The sequence below is a fragment of the Gobio gobio genome (assembly GCF_949357685.1).
Source record: "Gobio gobio genome assembly, chromosome: 13".
In the NCBI taxonomy this organism is placed as follows: Eukaryota; Metazoa; Chordata; class Actinopteri; order Cypriniformes; family Gobionidae; genus Gobio; species Gobio gobio.
The window spans coordinates 12433607-12458145 of NC_137106.1; the positions used below are offsets into that span (position 1 = coordinate 12433607).

At 39.4% G+C, this 24539-nt stretch overlaps 1 protein-coding gene across 2 annotated transcripts in view; it reads left to right on the plus strand.

Annotated features, from left to right (window-relative positions):
- kif26ab (kinesin family member 26Ab) overlaps positions 1-17148 on the plus strand; it is a 115291-nt gene extending 98143 nt beyond the window's left edge. For both annotated transcript variants that reach the window (XM_079832914.1, XM_079832913.1), the window contains 9 exons: positions 1394-1487; positions 3626-3888; positions 6530-6713; positions 8303-8462; positions 9166-9328; positions 9789-13104; positions 13505-13695; positions 14695-14845; positions 14978-17148. In XM_079832914.1, the coding sequence (XP_079689040.1) occupies positions 1394-1487; positions 3626-3888; positions 6530-6713; positions 8303-8462; positions 9166-9328; positions 9789-13104; positions 13505-13695; positions 14695-14845; positions 14978-15156 (4701 nt within the window). In that variant the 3' untranslated portion in view covers positions 15157-17148. The remainder of the gene's footprint in view (positions 1-1393; positions 1488-3625; positions 3889-6529; positions 6714-8302; positions 8463-9165; positions 9329-9788; positions 13105-13504; positions 13696-14694; positions 14846-14977) is intronic.
- The last annotated feature ends 7391 nt before the right edge of the window (positions 17149-24539 follow it).

Here is a 24539-nt window from a genome sequence, read left to right on the forward strand (position 1 = left end):
AAGTCCACCGACGTTAATCTACCAACTCTCCTGACTGCTTTGTCGGACCAATCGGCAGATTCTGCTATGTGATTGGTCAGATCGCCTGTCAATCAAATTCGTGGCGAAGGGAGAAAAAATCTGAATTGCGAGAAAAAAAAGTCAGAATTGTGAGATAAAAAGTCACATTTATTGCAAATTACTGTTTTATTCCGTAGCGGAAACAAGCTTCCATAGCATGCACTGCAATGAGTTCAGTAAAAAATGAATCCAAATTGGCGGACGAGTTTAGAGAAATGTTAATAAACAATACATTTAATTCTATACTGAAAAATATTGATAAAAAAGTTTTTTTTATCAATATTTGTGTATGCGATGTATTTTTATGCTTATTGAAGTTGAGTGTTGTTAGCTTAGCGACATGCTAACAGAAAACTCTATTAGAATCAATTGGAAGACTAGTTTCTTCTGCACTTCATATAAGCAGTGCAGTTTGTGTGGTACTGAAAATGGATCCAAATCATTCACTTTTGATGTGCTTCAGTTTGGATGCTGCTGAGCAGCTCCCTATGTAGACATAAAAAGCAATTCACTGGGTTTAGGTATACTCTGATTTTTAGTAAACATGCATGCAAAAGGCAAGATACCAGCCTATCGATTAGGCGTTCCTTTACTCAGGGCCAGCAGAAAGCTTTTAGGTCTCAGTACTAGCCCAGTGAAGTCGTGTAACTGTAAATCTTCCAAATATACCGTGTGTGTGGTTTAGTGTGAGCATGGGGACATATTTCTTAGCAAAGCACTGAGCTGTTGTTCTGTATTTTGTAAGAACGTGTGTATGTGTGTGTGTTATGATGTATGGGAGGAAATTGCTGCAGTCCCAAATTGTCTCCGGGGACTTGGGCTAGTGGAACAGATTGTCGCGTTATGGCCGCACAGTGCAGCCGATGTAAAGCCCCCCATGTCTGATGAATCTGTGATGAGGAGCTGCCTCCTTGGTGCTTTCTGTGGTTTTCCTTTGCTAGTAAATAAATCAATGATCTCTGGATCAAAGAAAAGATTAGGTACTAAAAAGGTTTGCATTTCACAGCTCAGCTGAATGTTAAAAAAACATTAGAACATTGATCATTAAGACTATGGTGTGCGCTGTGGATTAAAATAAAATAAAAATAAAAATTCAGCACAGCATATTTCCCCTTTATTTAATTATAATTATATATTAATATTATTATAAAACCAGTTGGATGGTAACTTGCAGTATTGGAAACTGCATGTTTTAAATTGATCTTGGATGTCTACAAAGTTTTCACCTGACCCTGTTGACTTTATTCATAGCCAACTTGCTAAATAACGATGCCATGTGTTAACTGATTATAATACCAGATATGAAAGTTAAGTGTTTAACTGTTTTCCACAGGCTGAAGTTTGCTCAGGGACAGTGGCTGAAGTTATTCAATCAGTGGTCAACGGAGCTGATGGGTGTATTTTCTGCTTCGGTCACGTGAAAGTCGGTAAGTTATTCTTAATTTTTGGAATTTAACAGCCATTGATATTGTTTCACACTCCACAGATTCGAAGACACTGTCCAAATTTACTAAACAGGGAAAATTAGCGCTAGAGCACAATTCCAAAAAAGTGCCGATGGGAGTGGAAAGTTCTGTGCGTGATCTACTGAAAGAACACGACGCAGCCGGATCATTTCCGTAATGACCAACGCAATCTACCAAGAGCAGCGCAGATTAGCGTCTGGTTTAAGACGTGGGTTTTTTTGGGCGGTATATAATGGTGCAAATACCAGTAAATTGATGAGCACAAACCTTAGTAAATCACCTTGCGTGATTCATTTAAAGAAATTCATCATACATTTTGCGTCTGAAAGGGTAACTCCTACAAATGCATATGCAATAAGGTCAGCCGCAAAAATAACCCTGTCCACGCCTTATCAGCACTTATTTATCACTGCGAGTCTTTAGTAAATCCTGACAGTAGTTTTTTAATGCCAACAGAGGATTTGTGCTTGCACAAGCTGTTAGTAAATCTGGCCCTTAGATGTCTAATATTAAGACTGAAGGTCAAAAATGTATTTTCAGAAATGGGCCAGTCAAGTCTGTGTGTGTGTGTGTATGTGTCTGTATGAGAGGCCAGAGGCTTGAGAGTGTAATTAAAAGCTGACTAATTGACCCTCACAGTAGACCGCATCAGAGTTCTGTACTATTGCCAATTATGCTTGTTAGACATTGCAATGGTTTCCTCCATTATTTACTACATGTGGTCTCCGCGCTTAAGCATTATTTATGACTCTTTTAAAGCCGGACTGTCCATATGGAACATTTTTCATCTCTATTTTTTAATGTATGTAGATGATGCTCTAAACCATGGTGTTTTTAGCTTCTCCAATGTGACATATACTGTGGAAAACTGAATATTTAAAGGGTAGGTAAGGTTTTTCATAAACACTTTTTGTTATACTGGTTGAATCTCTCTTCACATCCTGTTAGCAATCGATAAAAGAAGTGGTTTAAATATTTAAACATGTGCATATGTCTTCTGTGGAAGTCTCAGGAACAAAAAATGTTTGTCCAATCATAGGATGTCCTACCTGCCTGTCAACATTTGTAATTCCATACCTCTGCGCACCCTGTTCGCGCAGACATCACACGTCATCAACGCGTTCCATAAGGCTATAAGTTGAAAACGTCAGTCACAGAGCACCGCAAACAAACAGCAGCCGCCTTTTACAGTTCCTCCTGAACCAAAACAACAACCTTATGCTGCGTTCACACCATAACTACTGTTGTTAAGACATGGCAACCCATAATTATTGTAATGTTATGTGCTTTGAGATGTGAGGTCATTTAACACCGTCTTGTTATGCTGCATGTGTTTTGGAGGAGGCGTGGCTTTTGAAAACGCTCTGAAGGGAGGGTGGGCTCTTATGCTAGCCTTTCCGAAATTGCCTACCCTACGTTCAAAGGGCTATATTGCAGGCATCTTCCTGTATCTGAACCATCATTTTATATTGCACATAAACACATTCCACATGGTAATTATTACCATATTAACATATCCGCATATTTATTATTTTACCCTCCCACGTAGTTTTATTTAAGTTAGCAAAAAAGTATTTCACGGCAGAGAAAGTAAATACATTGTGATGAAAGAAAAACAAACAGTATCTTTTAAAGAATAAAATTACACTCCAAACCAGATGCTATTCAGTATGTAATTTGTTGACACTGAATGCTGTCACAGCCAATCATGTTTGATGGCTATGTTGAGCTTGATTTTGGACCAATGAAATTTTAGGGTGGGTCTAACCAGCATGACGCAGCAGAAATAGAAACCAAGCAATTGACAAAATGTAGTGTTATGTATCACAACAATTGGTGTAAGATTTGTTAAGGCCAGGTTTTATTTTATCTAATAATAATAAGAAGAAGAATAGTAATAACAATAAAGTGTCTGTAAGGGTACAGCGAAAACTCTGAAAAGTCTGAAATTTGAGACTGTCATCAGATTCTATTCAAGTATTAATGATGTGTTATGATATCATCAAATCAGCAGTAGAAATATGTGTACTTGAAACAGCTCATTGAGTGCTCATCATCATCTTGGCATAATCTACAGCTTTCTCTCTCTCTCTCACCAGGCAAGACATACACCATGATTGGCACAGACAGCTCCATGCAGAGCCTTGGCATTGCGCCCTGTGCCATCTCCTGGCTGTTCAAGCTCATCAACGAGCGCAAGGAGAAGACGGGCACGCGTTTCTCAGTGCGGGTGTCAGCCGTGGAAATCTACGGCAAGGACGAGAGCCTGCAGGACCTGCTTTCTGATGTTCCCACAGGCAGTCTGCAGGACGGCCAGTCGCCTGGTGTCTATCTGCGCGAGGACCCCATCTGTGGCACACAGGTCAGTAACTTGACAACCAGATGTTTTTAGCTGCTTCTTCCTGATAAAGCACTTCCAGTCTTGCTTGTTATGTATTAACATACAGTAAGTGAAAATAAACAGTTGTTGCCAATTTGTTGCCGATAAAGGCTTTTCAGTGATCGAAGGTAACATGTGGAGGGCAGGGAGGGAAATGCCAATTATACTCCCAATATACTGTATGTATAATACAAATAAATAAAAGCACACAAACACTTATTATATATATATATATATATATATATATATATATATATATATATATATATATATATATATATATATATATATATATATATATATATATATATATATATATATATATATATATATATATATATATATATATATATTATTTTACAGTATAAAAATTATAAAACTAAATATATTCAACATGTAGGTTTGAGGTCAAGAAAGATTTTGTTTGAATTTAATTGCAAGTATGCAATTAAATTAATATACATTTAATATATTTATTTTGCGAGACAGTAGAGAGTGCCTAGATCACATCTCTGTTGGTCATGTTTGTTTTGTCAGTTGAGTAGTTTTTTCTAGGTTTTAACTGTTCCTCACTTAACAGTAAAAGTTATTACAGAATTATTTTAGCTGAGTTTAATCACAAAATCTCAAATTAAATGGCAGATGTTGTGGTGGTTCTCTTTACTCAGTGCACCATCAGGATCCATCTGGGTGAGCTGCTGCTGTGTTTCACCCTCCCCCTCTTAACTTCCACTGGAAGGGGGTACATATCAGGAGGGGGTAGGTAGAGTTTGGGGGTAGGTAGAGGGTAGTTAAAAGCGCTGCCAGGTGTTGGCATCAGATGTTGTTTTTTTGGGGGTCCATATGAAGCAGCACATCAAAGGCTGCCTAGAGGCCTGTGAAGTTCAAATCTGGGGAGTGGGCCTATACGCCCATCACTTCTCCCAGCATTCTCTTCTCTCTTTAGTTTTAGAGCGGCTCGTTGGCCACAGGCGGTTGGCGAGCACTGCAGGAAAGTGCCCGCTATTGTTCGGAAGGAGCCTGCTTTTGATGGCTGCTTTTATAAATATACAACCAAGTCAGTGTTTTGTCACATTGAAGATATTTAAGCATAGCAGGAAAATCAAGGAAGAATATGCAGGGGACACAGATCCATTCCATTCAGCCTAATTGCTTGTTTCCTTGAAGAAGACCATAAATATGCCCAACACGTGTTTCATCTCCTCTGTTTCATCAGGCTTTCCGCAGAGATGCTGCCCTCTGCCCTCTTTATCCACCACTGTCTCTCATCAGTAATCCTACTCCCTCTATGGGCGTATTTGTTTTTCTGATTGCCCCAGAGACTCTGTTTAATTGCCTAGAACTGTGTAAAGAGGCTCAGTTATCTTGATCTCTTTCTTCGTCAACTCCAACCAGGGATGAGCCATACACTCTAAACAAATGGTGCTATATGGCACGCAAAGTGGTTCTTGGCTCGTAATCATAGGGGAACCACTTTTGGTGCTGTATAGCACCATATCTTAACAGGTTCTGTACATGGTAGTGGTGCCATATAGCACCTCAGTCATCCCAAAGAACCGGTGAAGAACCGCTGAAGAACCACTGAGGCACCAAGATATGGTGCTATACAGCACTTAAAGTGGTTCCCCTATGATTACAAGCCAAAGAACCACTTTTAGTGCTTTATAGCACGATTTTTTTAGAGTGCATGGCAATAGACTGAAACATAGTACAGTTTGATATTTATTAACTTTTGGAATTGCTCCGTTTATTATTACACTTTAATAATTGATCGGACCTTTTCTTTCAATTGGTTTATGTTGGTTTTCAATTGCTTTCAATCATTACCTTTCAGTGGTTCATGTAGTCATAATAACGCCTGTTCATTTTGAATGTAATCACATGAAGCACACTTTTTAGGGGAAAAAAAATGCTGTTATACTATAATATTCCATAGTAAAGTATATGATAATTCATAGTCTTTACTTCCAAAAAGCATAACTTTTAACGGTATTTTACAATAAATTTACATGTATCATTTTTTCACAGTATATGATAAGGTTTACTGTCATTTGTGCGGTCTTTTCCTTTTTTATAGAGTACAGTAGAACATTACATTAAATATGTATGTGCAGTTGTAGTCGCATGTGCATGTATGTATGCTATTTTAATAAAAGCTTGACTCATCCAATCAGTAATTAGAGCCAGAGCTATCCATATTATTATGTAAAATATATAAAATGCTTTATACTTATATATATTATATATATTATATATATATATATATATATATATATATGTATATATATATATGTATATATGTGTTTGTTTTTGAGTTTTACATAATGTTAAGCTGTTTTTGCCATTCACTTGTTATGAATAATGCTATCATTTGGTTTGTGATCAAGTTCCCAATAACAAGATCATCAAATGAGATGAAGTATAAAGCATTTTATATATTTATTTCTTAAATTTCCAGCAGAAAATTACTTGAAAAACCACAAAAGAAATTTAGTCATACCAAGATACTGGACCCCCTACCCCTAGCTCCAGCCATGTTTCTTTTCACTTGTCATTAAAAGCCAGAATAAATCCCACACTTACTCACACTGAGACTTACTGAGACATCCTCTCCATCCTTCAGCTCCAGAACCAGAGCGAATTAAGGGCTCCTACCGCAGAGAAGGCCGCCCTGTTTCTTGACGCCGCCATCGCAGCACGTAGCACCAACCGTCCGGATGCAGATGAGGAAGACCGCCGCAACTCGCACATGCTGTTCACCTTACACATCTATCAGTACCGCATGGAGAAGAGCGGCAAGGGTGGAAGTAAGTCTTGTGTTTGCACTGTGTAAAATGATACTGCTGCTGCTGAAGCCTCTGCATGTACTAAATCGATTATACTCCGTCTAGTCTAATTCCTTCTCCTCCTCCTCATTTACCCAGTGAAAGGGAAAATACATCTCAAGCTTATTAATGTAATAGCTGTGATATTACAGGCCAAATCAGAGAGTTACCAGAATCCCTTCAATTTTCCTCTCGCTCCATCATGGTAGGAGGGAAATCAATCATGTCTGCTTTGACCACTTCATTAAACTTTAATGGGAATTTTAACAGGTTGTAATAATTCATGAGCAGCTAACAGCTCTAATCATAGTAGAGGTACCTGTCACTATGCCACCACGGTGCTCATTTGCATAGGTAAATACTGTGTTGGTCACTATCTTTTGACAGTGGAATTGCCATGGAAGCATCTTTAAATGGCTTCATCAAGCCTTCTGATTTTAAAGCCGCAAAGCGCAGACAAAAAAACATCTAGGAATAGAGTAAATACCGGTAGGTTTCTCCTGCTTTTCACAAACGTAATGATATAGTGTTTCAAGGTCTAACGTTTCTCTTGTATTATCTTGCGTAATAACAGTGTATTGTCAATTCACCCTTTGTCATTCTGTATGACTTTGTGTGAAATAACACAACTGTCTAACAACTTACGTTCTGCAATTGTGGATGAACAACACCTCTTATTCTTACTAGTAGTCATTTGCTAGACATAGCTGAGGATATAATCATCTGAACAGTTCCTCGTCCGTACAGCACCCAGATGTGCATGCATTTAACCTTTTGTTACTCCAAGTGTATATCAACTGTCTGTTATATTCATAGGGCAAAGAATGAGTAGACAGCACAGAGACTCACATGTGTATTAATGTCTCATATTGTGCATAGTATGAATATAGGTGTTTATCTAGGCCAGCTTGATCTGTCTTTGAATCATAGTGGGCTGTGTATAAATCACACACAGTCTTGTCAGCCGCAGGTCTTCTCTGGGGGTGTTTATTAATATGTCTGTGCACTTGCCACTCCTCACTCTGCCCGACACTACCTCAGTTGTGGGAGTGTCACCAGCGTGGTAGAACCACACTGGCAGCATCTCAAACTGTCAGTAATATCAGTAATGAGTGAGGTTGATGGTATTTTTATCTTCCATTACAAGGATGGCCAAGCTGGTATTTTTACCGAATGAGATATTACCCTCTCAAGTTGTAATCTGTGCTTAATTATTTAGAGCCATTTATTTTATTCATTCAAGTTTGCTTTGCTTGCCACCATAAAACTTTGGAAACTCCATAATGTAAGTAGTTTTATTTGCGTAATGAACTAACTGTCATTTACTCTTTGATTTGTTTTGATTATTGGATTGTATCTCTCTACTCTCTAACGGCTATTGTGTTCCCACGATTATGTTATATTAGCATATACAAAAGATGTAATGAATTTTGATGAATATGAATTGCTAGATCAAAGTAGTGCTGATGTACCTGAAATCCCAGTATGATTAGGATAAGGACAGTTATGTTTGTGGCGTGGGACCCTAGGGATCACCTCTCATTTTCTCTCTCTCTTTTTTCTCTCTCCAGTGTCTGGTGGTAGGAGCAGATTGCATCTGATTGATTTGGGAAGCTGTGAGAAGGTGCTTTGTAAGAGCAGGGACGCAGGAGGAGGTCTGTGTCTGTCTCTGACTGCATTAGGAAATGTTATACTGGCTTTGGCCAACGGAGCCAAACACGTTCCATACAGGTAAGAAAATGTAAATCTTATAAGAATTGTTGCTGAAAATGTGTAGAAATGGAGCTGGCATAGTATAAATATTTCTACTAGTAGTCAATACTGACAAAATAACATATATGACAATTGAATAGCATAACCGCCAAGTGGAATATTGCATAAAATAGAAAGCCTTTTTAAAATGTCAAATACATCACTTACACAGGTATGGCCATTAGCAGAATGTGCATGATAATTCTGAATATGTGCCTGAGATCTGTCGCGTTTCCATAGAAGATGTAATACCGAAGGATTTGAGCACATAATCAAAGATGCCAGGGACAAGCTTATACCTGTGATCTTTGTGTTGATGGGTTTATTGTCTGACTGATGCGCTGCTGTTTATCTGTATTTTTCTGAGATCATAGATGATGAGCTCATAGATTGTGCATCTCTTTTTTTAAATGGTTAAATAAACGGACATATTTTCAGGAAAACATGCCTTATTTCTCACCTTTGTAAAACCTATGCACATTTGTAAGAATTGCAATATAGACATTTTTGTAGCTTTTTGATTAATATCATGACAGACGGGTATAGTAAACCTTTCGATGGTTCTGCACTTTTAGAGAACATTTAACAGCCAGGCTCTTTCAGTATTTGAGTAAACAGCTCACTTTCAGCTGGCAATCTATCAACCTGTGTTTATGCTGACAATGAGAATATATTTTTCTAGGGATAGCAAGCTCACAATGTTACTGCGAGATTCCCTGGGGAACATCAACTGTAGGACAACCATGATTGCTCACATCTCTGACTCCCCGGCCAATTATGCAGAGTCTCTTACCACCATCCAACTGGCCTCCCGAATCCATCGTATGAGGAAAAAGAAATCCAAGGTAACTTTTTCGAACTAGAATTCAAGAACTGACTAGAATTCAAGAATACTCATAATAATAATTGTATATTGTGCTTAGAAGGTCAGTGATGATTTCCTTCCAATTAAAATGTTATATGTTTTATACCGAACAAAATCAACTTTTAAGAGATAACAACATAGACAAGAAATGTGTTAAGTACATATTAACAGCAAAAATGATTACGATTATAATTGAGTATCATACCTTTCACTGTCATGGGATATGATGTATTGACCTTGAGGTAGTCCTGCACAGGATAAATGGTTTTGAAAACTCTCTACTATATAATTAAGCAGCCATATGTATAACTTTTGCCCTCAGAGTACAGTCAATGCATCAGCTACTTGGACATACGTTTTGACAAGGTCACGACATTACCATTACATCAGAGTTTCAAATATATTTTTTTAAATGTTATTTTGGTGTTGTCTTTGTCAAGTATGCATCGAGTTCTTCCGGAGGGGAGAGTTCCTGTGATGAGGGAAGGATCCGTCGACCACCCCATTTGCGGCCCTTCCATCCCCGGACTGTGGCACTTGACCCAGATCTACCGCCATTCCTTAGTGATCCTGACTATTCTTCAAGCAGCGAGCAATCATGCGACACCGTAATTTATGTTGGCCCTGGTGGTGCTGCCATCTCTGATCGAGAGCTCAGTGACAATGAAGGACCCCCAGCCTTTGTTCCTATCATCCCTTCTATTAACCGTAAGCAACGAGGGAAAGAAGGGCACGTTGACCATGATCACTTCAAATGTAACACCTTTGCCGAGCTTCAGGAGCGATTAGAATGTATTGATGGCAGTGAGGAACCTACAGCCTTTGTTGGAGAATCTGGAGAAAATTCTGCAAGCCCTAAAATGGAACGTGGTGCAACCAAGTTGAAAGAAGGCTCTAGTTGTATTTCAGTTTCTCCCAAGACTCCTACCAAATCACTCTCATCAACACAGGACAGCATATCCAAAAAGTCAATTTCTGTGGCCAATAAACTGCCCAGCAGTCCAAAACACAAATCCAAATCAGAACATTCCAAATTGCAAAGTGCCACATCAGACAAAGATCTCAGAGACATGTCTGAGAGTGTGTGTAGGACAAGTGCAGATGGTGAAAAGGTGCAAATGGATACTGGATCTCTATTCACTCCAGGACAGCAAAGTAAACCAATAGTATCCCAAAACTCAGAGCCTGTTGTTAGGGAAAAGGTTTTTTTCAATAAAAAGTTACCCAAGCCTGCTCCCCCACCGCCACAACAAAGAGACTATGGCAGGGTCAGTAGTGAAACTGAAGAAAAGTCTGCCACGAGGATACCACCAATTGGGATGAGCCATCAAAAAAGAGGTGATTCAAATGGGAACTCACCTGTCAAAGTCCATCACCTTAATCCCAGGACTGGGGAAATGAGGTCCAATCTTAGGGAGAGATGCATGGAGAAGGACATATTGAGGACAACTGTAACCCTCAAACAGCCAGTGGAGCTAAATGGAGAGGATGAGCTTGTATTCACTCTTGTGGAAGAGTTATCAATTGGTAGCATTGTGGACAATGGAAGGCCCTCCAGTATTGTGAGTTTCAATAGTGATTGCTCATTACAGGCCCTTGCCTCAGGGTCACGACCAGTAAGCATCATTAGTAGCATCAATGATGAGTTTGATGCCTATACATGCAATGTTGGTACCTCTGAGGCAAACATTAAAATGGTGGCTCCATTACAGGAGAAAACATTTGCTTCGCTTGGCAGCCGTGGTTCTTCTATCACTTCATGGCTCAGTGAAGTAAGTGTCTGTACTCTGGATAGTGAAGGTGCCCAATCAGCAGATGTCTTTCTCCCTCAAGGTACTCATACTTGCCTAGACAGCAGTTTCTACCTTGATTCTCTAAGCATGTTCCAAAGCAGCCCTCAAAAGCAACCCAAGAACTCTATGAATGATAGTGGCTGTAGCTTCTCAGATTTGGACAGTGACAGTGCTATGTCAAGCAAACTCTCACTTAGCAACTGCCCATCTTCTCCAGAGGCCCCACAACTATCTGGCAAAAATTTGCCCAAACTTGCAAAGGCAAATACCATTCATTTAGCCGATCCCAAGTCTTTTCAAGATTCTCAAGTTGTCCAGTGTAGTCTTTCCAGGAAATTAAAACCTACCTCATCTATAGCCCAGACTGTCAGCATCAGTGGAAGCAGCTCTAGTAGCAACTGGAGACGTGAGCCACCTAGGCAAGACTGCATACCAGATCCATGGCACCGAGTAGATAGCTCAATGGAGTGTTCTATAACTTCTAATTCAGGTTCGTCATCCAGACTGGTAAAAAATGGAATGAGTGGAATTCCTGCACGAAAAGCAGGCACAAGCAGCAGTGTACCTCGAATGCCCAAAACACTAGGGTCAAACCTGTCTCAAAGGGTGGTGGACGGATGTGAAAAAACTATCAACAACAGGAAAATGGAGTCCCCCAGCAAGATGCCACAGCTCAGACGAGGTGCAACAACACTTGGGACAGTTCCAGTTATCCACACGTCCATTGATGTCAAGCTTGCGCAAGATATTAGTTCTTCAACAAGCAGTTTGAAGTTCTCCTCTTTAGGAAAAAATGGAAAAGCAAACAAGCAAGAGGAGAGTATGTCAAAACCTGGAAATGTATCACCACCTCCTCCTCCAGTTCGCAAATCCAGTTTGGATCAAAAGAATCGAATCCTGTTTCCCTCAAGTGCCTTAAAGTCTGCTTATGATGCAGGAAAGTCTTTAGCACCAAGGGCTACAGGTTTAGAGGATGACCGTGACATTTGCTCTAGGGGTGATTCAAATAGTTTAAGAGCATCTAACTTAAAGTCAGAACATAGTTTGATAAAAGCAACCTCCAGTCTCAAAGCTAGAGGAGTTAGAGGTGATACTGGACAACTTTATGGGAGCCAGATATCTCTAGACAGATGTGACAGTTTATCATCTTTGGGATCTAAACCTGCTCTTAGTCGAGAGAACAGTGGTGCTAGTCTCAATAGCAAGTCAAGCAAGTCTGTCAGTAGGTTTGGATCACCTGTTTCCACCTCTTCCCCAATTGCTACCTCTCCTCCTCCTTGTATAAACCCAGTAAGCACTGTAAAAAATGGAATTGTCAAAGGCAGCCTTAATGCAAGACCAATACCTGTTAATGCCAACAAAGCTCGTACATTATCAGCAAACAACTCCAAAGCCCTTAGCTCATCCACTAAGTCTCTTGTGGCGCCTGCAACAAGGAATGCCAACCTCCCACCTTCAGGAAAGACTGCGTTACCTCGAGCAACTGTAGGAGGCAATGTTAAATCCACAAGAGGAACTATAATGGGTACCAAGCAAGCAATGAGGGCAGCCAACAGTCGTGTTAGTGAGTTGGCATTGTCCAACACTTCTGGGAAACATACAAGGGCCTCAGGTGATTCAGACAGTGGCAATGACAGTGGAGTGAACCTCAATGATGACAAGCATACCCCTATCCCCATTCTTCCATCTCCATATAGTAAGATCACAGCCCCCAGGAGACCTCAACGCTACAGCAGTGGGCATGGAAGTGATAACAGTAGTGTGTTAAGTGGCGAGTTGCCACCTGCAATGGGACGAACTGCTCTTTTCTACCACAGTGGAGGAAGCAGTGGATATGAAAGCATGATCCGTGACAGTGAAGCTACAGGTAGTGCTTCTTCAGCCCATGACTCTATGAGTGAGAGTGGGATGTCCTCCTCTGGTCGCACAAGGAGCTCCAAAGTACCCAAGAAGAGGTCAAATGGTGAGTAGCATCTCTTGTTGAACATAACTCTTTCTGAGAGCCAGTGAAATTTTATTACAGTTTTGTTGTATAAATATGTGCCAATTCAAGACAGTTAGTGCTAACATCTGCTCATTACATGCAGTTTAGTATGTTTGATTATCCTTCATCTACATCATCATCAAACGCATACAAATAACTAGCACCGCTTAGTATTCCTCAGTATATTTGTAAAGCTCTGGTATACAATCTGTACTTTATTTCTCTTGTGTATTTTATGTAGACATAGCTTGCTTCATTTTTCTTTACCCATCCATCTTTTTAATTACTCTTTTGCCTCCTTTAGTTTTGCAATGTTTATGTTTCCCAATTACATTTGAACTTTTCTGTCTCACATATTTACTTTCTCTCCATGAACCAGGCCTCCAGAGGCGGCGTCTCATCCCAGCTCCCTTACCGGACACCTCTTCCCTGGGGAAGTCTGGGACCACTGGCCAGTGGGTGGACCTTCCCCCTATGTCCGGACCACTGAAAGAGCCTTTTGAGATCAAAGTGTATGAAATTGATGACGTGGAGCGGCTTCAGCGTCGAAGACAGGAGAAGACAGATGAGGTTAGAATGGGTTTTCTGGGTGTTTTTTAGAAACCGCTATCCGGTTAAGTGCATTCATATTTAACTTTCGTCTTTTCTCATGGAACATATGTGAGATATGCTTTTACATCTTACAGAGGAAAGTTACAATTTAAACTGATGAATAACTATGTATTATAAGTTTGCACAGTGCATAGCAGAGAATGTCAGAGACCATAAGTAGCTTCCCAAAGATTGCTTTGATCTAGGTTGGGTTAGATTTTCATATGTAAAGAGGAATATTTTTAGCTCAGCAATATGCTTTATGTATCATATTCAAACTCTTTACATTTAAGGGTAAAAGTGGAACATTATTACATTTGAAACACTGGAGGGATGAAAAGCAGTTAACTATCTGGAATTAATTGTTTTGGGGGTCAAACTGCAGGAGTGAAATTCTGCAGTAAAATAATCGTTTCTATCATTAAATCAGCTAAAAGATTCAAGAAGATAATCCTCAATTTGTCTGTCAGTGATCTGGAGGCCAGTTGGTATTGCAATGGAATCATGTGCTGATTAATATGCCTTCTATTATAGCAAAGTGATATTATAGTATAATTGGATAATAGGGGTGCATGTATGTTGTATAGATTCCTTAGACACTTAGTATAGATTCTTACATTCTTATCCTCTTTGTTCCAAAAGTCAGTTCAGGATGTTGAGAAGCTATATTGATTAATTGACATGGATGTAGCTTGATTGTATAAGTGGAATGTGAGGAAGCTTGTATTCTTCCATGACAACCTGAAAAATATCACAGTATTATTAATAGTCCTGAATTGTCATGGTCAAAGAAAGGTTTAAGTGATTTTAAGGGCTCAGCGTTGTACTACTTTTTTTTCTTCTATGAATCAATCCTGACAACACAGTGAAATGCAGTCTCACTCGATAAGCCAAAAATGATTTTACCTCATTCTTACAGTCAAAAGTCTGTGGCATGGAACTGTCATTTTAACCATCATGTCCATCTTCGGTCCACAGGGCTTGATTTATTTTAACACTAAATTGAAGGTTCTTGAGAAACGACAGCAGCAAATTAGAGATCTCGGAGCCAAGCATAAGACTCTGAAAGAAGAGCTGGAGGACACCAAGTCTAGACTAATGATGGATCCTTGCAAGTGGATAGGAGAGTGTAAGTATTATATCTTTACACTATAGTTTGGACACACTGAATGGTAGTGTTTCTAGTAGACAAAGGTGAATATTCATGCTAAATACTTCCAGTCCATCTCTTGAAATACCCGTGTTCTGGTTTGTTCCACAGTTGAGGTGGATCAGGAATTGGATCAGGAGTCGCAGGAGTACTGCGAGGCATTGGAGCAGGCTACGGCTGAACTGGAATACTGCGTCAACCTATGCAAGTCTCGCGTCATGATGGTGACCTGCTTCGATATTCGAGTAGCATCTGACGCGCAGGAAGGACCGCGAGAAGTTGAGGTTTAAGAACGTGATGAGGTGATCGATGGACAACGAGAAAGAGTTGGTGGAAGACAGGACCCGGGATGTCTGAAAGGAAGGATAATGAAATGTAGCAGCCGGTCCAGTGATTCTGAGAAAACTCACGGATCAAAAGAAGACCTTAATAATAGGATGGAAAACTGAATTCTGCATGAAGTAGGAACTTATTATCTTCTGGAGAAGACAAAACTGTTCTGTTTGTATGCAGTGCCTCATAACAAACATGGAATAGACTTGCTCAAATGGAAAGCCAACAAGCTTTGATGCGTTTGACGCATTTCCTTACCCAAGGAAAGAGAAGAATCATTCTCACTTACCGAAGAGTTATTCAGCCCACACCACAAAGTGCCTTTTTCATACGACTGTTTTGTACATTTGTTGTCAATCATTATTTTTTCTACCGGTGCTAGTGCTTTGACCAGCATACTCAAGCCGAACCATATTTTTTTGATTTTATTGCATTGTATAGTGTATTTATACAAACTTACAGTGTGTGAAATATAATTTTGGGTGCGAAAGGAGAGCAATAAGCTGAACTTCCATGCTTTGCCTTTGCCTCCCGAACTATCACCTCTGTCAGCATATTGTTATTAAACCTTTTGAGCCTTATGTTGTATTTGTAGTTACTGTCGGAGTGTTTTTCTATCTTTCAAAGGTCTTTTTAAGGAACACAGTATCACTCAGCAATTGACAGTCATATGTGATGCAAGCCAGTTTTCATAAAAGTGTTTGGTTTGGTTGCCTTGACTCCAAACGTTCCAAACTGGACTGATTTTGGATGCATATCCACCTTTAACATATTTATTTCCCAGAGAATCATATAGGTGATTTGAATTGGTACTACGTTTTCTCAGCCATGTTGAATGTAAATTAACAGCACAAAAATTCCCAAGAATTGAAATCTCAAGCATTGTTAGTGGTTCTTATCACATAAATACATGCAAGCTGGTGTCATTGTTATGCCTGCGATGGATGCATGTTGCTAGAGAGGTGCAATCTATTAAAATGCAGATTGGCCTCTTGTTCTTGTTTACTTTAAATAGACACTTTGGCAAAGGGCATTCATCAGTGTTACCTGACATGTCTAGCTCAGCCTTTCTCTGTAGACACGCTGTGTGCTGCATTAAAAGAGCTGTGGCTGCGATTAAAACGGGGCGAGGTGACATTTGTGCGGTACAGGAAGGACCTTTTTCCATAACGTTTCGGACAACAGAATCCTAAAAGTAACCATTCAAATATTGATTGACAGCCCAAGTCCAGTTCATGATGCATTGCAGGTTTTGTTAACTACACTGTGGATGTATATCCAAGCCTTAGTCCTATGCATCCATGTAATCATGGTCTTGAACAAACAACCTCAGCAACTGCAACAGGAAGCATTTAGCACAACGGTTAGCCTTCATTATCGATATTTTCAGTGCTCATTGCGCTGTTTAATAACTGCTGTAAAAGACCACCTGGACGTCGAAGACGCCATTACAGAACTTTGCTGGTGAAAGTGATTCAGTGTTTTAACATGTAGCTGCCAGAATGACTTTCCTGTTTCTTGTCTATCTAAGGCATGTCATGAATGACCTTTTTCTCATTCGACATTTAATAAAATCAAAACTTTTCTTGGATTTATTTACCTTTATAAACACTCTCAGGCCCTTTTTCAAGATGCTGCATGAGATTTGTATTTTTTTCTAGACTTCATCTTTGAATTTTTGTAATGATTATGCTGGCATTCACTACACTTTATGAACATGGATTTAACTAACACCAAACTGAAAGTTTTTTTTGTTTTCGTTGAATGAATGAATGAATGAATGAATGAACGAAAGCTGACAATGTATGATGCGTCATGTTTCATATCAAATCATATTTTCTAACTTTTTTTGGTTTTGTAAAGAATTTTCTGACCCTCTGTATAAATGTATTATATGGCAGCTTGGGATAACACTGTTTTTCTTGTGAATAAAAATGTCCTTCTTATTTGTCTTGGTCTCTCCATTTCTTTGAAACATTTCTACACATATGTCTGGAATATTTAATTCATCTTTTTGATCTTTCTTTTTTTAGTATTTCATAAGTAAAAACTTGATTACAGTCTCAATTATTAGATTTTCTGAAGAAAATGTTAAAGGATTAGTTCACCCAAAAATTAAAGTTCTGTCATTCATTTCTGTCCCTCCATTGACAGCTACCACTTTGACGCTTCAAAAAGTTCATAAAAAATAGTTAAGCTAATCCATATGAATTGAGTGGTTTAGTCCAAATTTTCTGAAGAAACAATCATTTTATATGATGAAAAGTTGAATTTAGGCTTTTATATTCACGTATAATGATTCATCAACTACCACATCAGTTGAGGTAAACGGAAGCTCAAGCATGTTCGCTTGACGTGCGAGAACCAATGAGGTTCATTCTCGTGTTACACAGCACATTTGAGCTTCAGCAAGAACCAATGAGGTTAATTCTCGTGTTACGCAGCACGTTTGAGCTTCCCCAAGAACCAATGAGGTTAATTTTCGTGTTTTGCAACTCATTTGAGCTTCAGCAAGAACCACTGAGGTTCATTCTCGTGTTACACGGCACGTTTGAGCTTCTGCAAGAACCAATGAGGTTCAATCTTGTGTTACGCAGCACATTTGAGATTCAGCAAGAACCAATGAGGTTCATTCTTGTGTTACACAGCACGTTTGAGCTCCAACAAGAACCAATGAGCTTTATTCTCGTGTTACGCAGCACGTTTGAGCTTCTGCAAGAACCAATGAGCTTTATTCACGTGTTACGCAGCACGTTTGAGCTCCAACAAGAACCAATGAGGTTCATTCTCGTGTTAAGCAGCACGTTTGAGCTTCAGCAAGAACCAATGAGCTTTATTCTCGTGTTCCGCAGCACGTTTGAGCTTCAGCAAGAACCAATGAGGTTCATTCTCATGTTAAGCAGCACGTTTGAGCTCCAACAAGAACCAATGAGGTTCATTCTCGTGTTAAGCAGCACGTTTGAGCTTCAGCAAGAACCAATGAGGTTCATTCTCATGTTAAGCAGCACGTTTGAGCTTCAGCAAGAACCAATGAGCTTTATTCTCGTGTTACGCAGCACTTTTGAGCTTCAGCAAGAACCAATGAGCTTTATTCTCGTGTTACACATCACGTTTGAGCTCCAACAAGAACCAATGAGCTTTATTCTCGTGTCACGCAGCACATTTGAGCTTCAGCAAGAACCAATGAGCTTTATTCTCGTGTTACACAGCACGTTTGAGCTCCAACAAGAACCAATGAGCTTTATTCTCGTGTTCCGCAGCACGTTTGAGCTTCAGCAAGAACCAATGAGGTTCATTCTCGTGTTAAGCAGCACGTTTGAGCTTCAGCAAGAACCAATGAGGTTCATTCTCGTGTTAAGCAGCACGTTTGAGCTTCAGCAAGAACCAATGAGGTTCATTCTCATGTTAAGCAGCACGTTTGAGCTCCAACAAGAACCAATGAGCTTTATTCTCGTGTTACGCAGCACATTTGAGCTTCAGCAAGAACCAATGAGGTTCATTCTCGTGTTACACAGCACGTTTGAGCTCCAACAAGAACCAATGAGCTTTATTCTCGTGTTACGCAGCACATTTGAGCTTCCGCAAGAACCAATGAGCTTTATTCTCGTGTTACACAGCACGTTTGAGCTCCAACAAGAACCAATGAGCTTTATTCTCGTGTTACGCAGCACATTTGAGCTTCCGCAAGAACCAATGAGGTTCATTCTCGTGTTACGCAGCACGTTTGAGCTTCAACAAGAACCAATGAGGTTTGTTCTCATGTTACGTGGCACGTTTGAGCTTCCGCAAGAACCAATGAGGTTAATTCTCATGTTAAGCAGCACATTTGAGCTTCTGCAAGAACCAATGAGGTTCATTCTCATGTTAAGCAGCACGTTTGAGCTTCAGCAAGAACCAATGAGGTTCATTCTCATGTTAAGCAGCACGTTTGAGCTCCAACAAGAACCAATGAGGTTCATTCTCGTGTTAAGCAGCACGTTTGAGCTTCAGCAAGAACCAATGAGGTTCATTCTCATGTTAAGCAGCACGTTTGAGCTTCAGCAAGAACCAATGAGCTTTATTCTCGTGTTACGCAGCACTTTTGAGCTTCAGCAAGAACCAATGAGCTTTATTCTCGTGTTACACATCACGTTTGAGCTCCAACAAGAACCAATGAGCTTTATTCTCGTGTCACGCAGCACATTTGAGCTTCAGCAAGAACCAATGAGCTTTATTCTCGTGTTACACAGCACGTTTGAGCTCCAACAAGAACCAATGAGCTTTATTCTCGTGTTCCGCAGCACGTTTGAGCTTCAGCAAGAACCAATGAGGTTCATTCTCGTGTTAAGCAGCACGTTTGAGCTTCAGCAAGAACCAATGAGGTTCATTCTCGTGTTAAGCAGCACGTTTGAGCTTCAGCAAGAACCAATGAGGTTCATTCTCATGTTAAGCAGCACGTTTGAGCTCCAACAAGAACCAATGAGCTTTATTCTCGTGTTACGCAGCACATTTGAGCTTCAGCAAGAACCAATGAGGTTCATTCTCGTGTTACACAGCACGTTTGAGCTCCAACAAGAACCAATGAGCTTTATTCTCGTGTTACGCAGCACATTTGAGCTTCCGCAAGAACCAATGAGCTTTATTCTCGTGTTACACAGCACGTTTGAGCTCCAACAAGAACCAATGAGCTTTATTCTCGTGTTACGCAGCACATTTGAGCTTCCGCAAGAACCAATGAGGTTCATTCTCGTGTTACGCAGCACGTTTGAGCTTCAACAAGAACCAATGAGGTTTGTTCTCATGTTACGTGGCACGTTTGAGCTTCCGCAAGAACCAATGAGGTTAATTCTAGTATTACGCAGCACGTTTGAGCTTCTGCAAGAACCAATGAGGTTCATTCTCATGTTAAGCAGCACATTTGAGCTTCTGCAAGAACCAATGAGGTTCATTCCCGTGTTACGCAGCACGTTTGAGCTTCTGCAAGAGGTTTGTTCTCGCAGGCAAGAACCAGCTCAGATTTCATAAATATTTGTTTTCCGAGAATAAAGGAAAGTCTTACTAGTTTGGAACAACATTAGGGTGAGTAGTCATGATAGATTTTCATTTTGAATTATCCCTTCAAGAAACTCACCAAAACAAATGATTGGTTAATGTGGGTGGTTGCCTGGACATTGCTATGCAGTTGTTAAAGTGTTCTAGGTGTGTTTAACGCATTGCTATGTGGCTGCTATGGGTTTTTGGAAGCTCTCTATAACTCGTATAAAGTTTTAGCATTACTATTGAAAAATATCAGACAGTTTAGTAATGTTAATATCAGTAATATCAGTAATATTGAAATAAAAATCATATGAGTTCATAAAATATATCAATATACAATACTGATAAAATATTAAATGTTTGCAGTCTTTTTCTTGAAGTCCATTGCTGAGCTAACAGTTCTTCTATCTCACCAGTGATTGGACAAAATATTGTTGAAAAAATATGACTAGAATGACCAGTGCAGATTTTGGTGTCTGAATATATTTATATATTTATATTTATATATATTTTGCATGTTTACATTTATGTTATTATGAAATGCCTTTCAAATATGGCAAATGTCAAGGACAAACATATGGCTAAAAATGTGCTCATAAACTAGTTTAGTTTAGCCTATAATATATCTGCCAGAAGTTGTTTAGTTCTGTTTTTAAGTATTGCGCCTTATTAAATCGCAAATAGTCTGAAAGCTGAAGCTGAAATCCAATCCAATGCCGAGCTGCTATTAAAACACACTGGAATTCTAGTTTATAAATCAACCACCCCAGTTTTGTTTACCCATCTTGGTAAACACATCATCGAGACACAGAACTATATAAAGAATGGGGGATATGTCAGCAATCCACAGGTGTTGGAGAGAAATATAGAAGGTGATGAGCAGTGTCTGCGAACCAGCACAGCACAGATTCACACAAAAACACATGCACATGCATTCAACATGGTCCTGTCACCTCGTCATCCTGTTGCGTTGCCACCTGCTCTGATTTCCACACACGAATACTCGATTTGATTGGGCGTACACACAAACGCACATATTAGCCTGTCCATGGGGGTAAAGATTACTGCGAAAAAGCACAGCTCACGTCTTGCAATTTACCAACCTAACAATCTAGATAACAATTTGGTTTTCTTCTACAAAGAGGTTGTTTATGGTTCAGGCCTTTTTCAATACACATGGCACATGCAAAAGGCACAAGGCCATCATTTAAAATAAAATGCAGGTCTTTAACCAAGCCGCACAGCATGCTAATGCTAGCAGGTTACATTGTACATATGTTGACATCTCTCTGGGCCCATAATTCCCTCACCCTTTCTGTCTTCATTCCACTGAAAGCAGCAGTAATGATTTGGCTATTGTGTTGCAGCAGCTGGTCACTGTATCGCTAATCAAATCTGTAGCCTTTAGCCTAGCAGGCCCAGAGTGCTTTTTGACAGCGGGAAATAGCGCCAAATCACTCCAATGACAATGATTAAAATTTACACACGATTTATTCTGGGACACTGTTTTGTTTTTTTGTTGGTTATTACTGGTATAATCACCATAACTGGGAGTGACTATAGGTCTATAGTTTCAGGGCATATTACCACAAGATTTCTTTGATACTTTAATGCTCACGTCTCACCAGTTTAAAATCCATTTAAAGGGATAGTTTACACAAAATGTCATCATGTACATTATTCTCACATACAAACACACATACTTCAATTTTACTAAGTTTCTCATCAAAGCTATCGTTTGGCTTCAGAAGGTTTGGAATATAGTGCAAGTTGTATGAACTTGTTTTTAAAGTGCGTTTTTGTCCTGTAGGGCAGGGTTTTTCAAACTTTATTATGCCAAGGACCCCCAAATATGATAAAGCTTTTATGAGGGACCCCCTTCCTAAAATCCTTCTATATATGTGACCCTGGACCACAAAGCCATAAGGGTCAATTTTTTTAAATAAAGATTTATACATATATCTTCATGAAACATGATCTTTACTTAATATCCTAATGATTTTTGGCACAAAAGAAAAATGTATAATTTTGACCCATACAATGTAGTGTTGGCTATTGCCACAAATATACCCATGAGACTTCAGGGTCACATACTTTTATGTGTGAAATAAACATTTAAACTGTTAGATAAATAGTAAGTATGACATAAATATAACATATTGTTTCCAAATTAAATTGGCTATACTTAAAGGGGCTATATGCAACTTTTCCCCCAAAATAAACGTAACAATAGCCTTTTTATTTTACCATTTATGACTCAAACATCTCCTGATGAGCATACTGACACCTTGTCCGCTCACAGTGGGTGCACCTATAAGTCTGTATCCTATTTTTCCTATTTTCTGGCGGGTCGTCTTTTCCCGCGCTGTCTGCGGATGTGACGTCACCACCGCTGCGAGAGCGAGCAGAAAATGAGAGCAGTTCTGTTTTTTGGCCACAGGTGTCAGTCGCGAGTTTAAATTTCAGAAAAACGCATATAGCCCCTTTAAAGGGATAGTTCACCCAAAAATGAAAATTAGCCCATGATTTACTCACCCTCAAGTCATCCTAGGTGTATATGACATTCTTCTTTCAGACGAATAAAATCTGAGTTATATTACAAAAATCCAGGCTAATCCAAGCATTAATAGCAGTAATAGTTGCTCTGTTTTTTAAGTCCATAAAAAATGCACCTGTCCGTGTTTTTATGGACTTTTAACAGAGCAACTATTACTGCTATTATAATGCTTGGATTAGCCTGGGCCTGGACCCGGACCCCAGGTTGAAAACCACTGCTGTAGGGGGACACCAACCGCCCTGATTGTATGAAATATTTGTGTTAAGATTCTTAAAAATCTCACAAGAGTGCGTGAATGACCACATTTTAAGTTTTGGGTTAACAATCCATTTCAACTCTGTGCGAACCAGAAGTTATGATCTACCTCATTTCAGTATTGTTTCAGCTTATTAGCATGCATATAACTAGAATATTGGCTGTTTAATACTTAAAGCACATATTAATGCCTTATTCCGCATGACCTGATTCTACATCCCTTAATCCTACCCAATACCTTAACTTAACAACAACCTTACTAACTATTAATAAGCAGTAATTAGGAGTTTATTGAGGGAAAAGTCATAGTTTTTTCATAGTGAGAATTGGACCCAAATCTTTAAGTGTGACCGAATGTTCAAGTGTAACAGAATACTGAATGAGAAAAATAGATGAGATCTAGATCACAGCAGACTGACGGTAGGAGGGAAGTGGTTAAGGATGTTGTATCAAACGTCAGACGTCATCGGAGAAGGAATTCCATGGGGAATCATATTTTCTGATTTTGTCTGAAGATTATGAAGACAAACAATGTGGATTAATTGTTCACCACAAGACTAGTAATGTCAGCTAACAAAGTTGCATATTTTGATTTCATGCAGACTTCAAATTCAGGGGCTGTTTACACAATACTATTTTCAACCAACAAATGGATGCGTTTTGGCAGTTCATTTACATGACAACAGCATTTTGGTGGCCTGAAAACACAAACTTTGGAAAACAGGTTTCAAAGTGCAATTTTTTGAAAATGATACCGTTATGTTCTCTGTGTAAACTACAAACAGTGACGTGTGTATGCGTATTAAGTGTTCAGTCTATAGGCGCATAGTGTTTCTTTACAAAGTGACAACGCCAACTACTGGCCTGACAGCAGAATACAGCATCTTTAGTCATTTTTGGAGATCCGTGTGAATGGGATGGTTTTGACAATGTTGTCGTGTGCATGCAAAAAACGCCACGGTACATCAGTGTATCACTGTCATGTAAACATACCCTTAAAGGAACACTCCACTTTTTTAAAATAGGCTCATTTTCCAACTCCTCTAGAGTTAAACAGTTGAGTTTTACCGTTTTTGAATCCATTCAGCCGATTTCTGTATCTGGTGGTAACACTTTTAGCATAGCTTAGCATACATCATTGAATCTGATTAGACCATTAGCATCGCGTTCAAAAATTACCAAAGACTTTCAATATTTTTCCTATGTAAAACTTGACTCTTCTGTAGTTACATTGTGTACTAAGACCAACAGAAAAAGAAAAGTTTGAATTTTTTAGACTGATATGGCTAGGAACTATAGTCTCATTCCTGCGTAATAATCAAGGAACTGTGCTGCCGTACCATGAGTGCAGCGGCGCAAAGATATTACGCAGCGCCTGAAAGTAGTTCCCAACTAGGTAACTTCCAATGTGACCGGCACTAAGTTTGTACCAACGAAAAACAAGGAATGAAAGAATCAATGGTTGGCTGCTCTGAACATAGATATTAAAACACCGGTAGATTCAATCAAGAA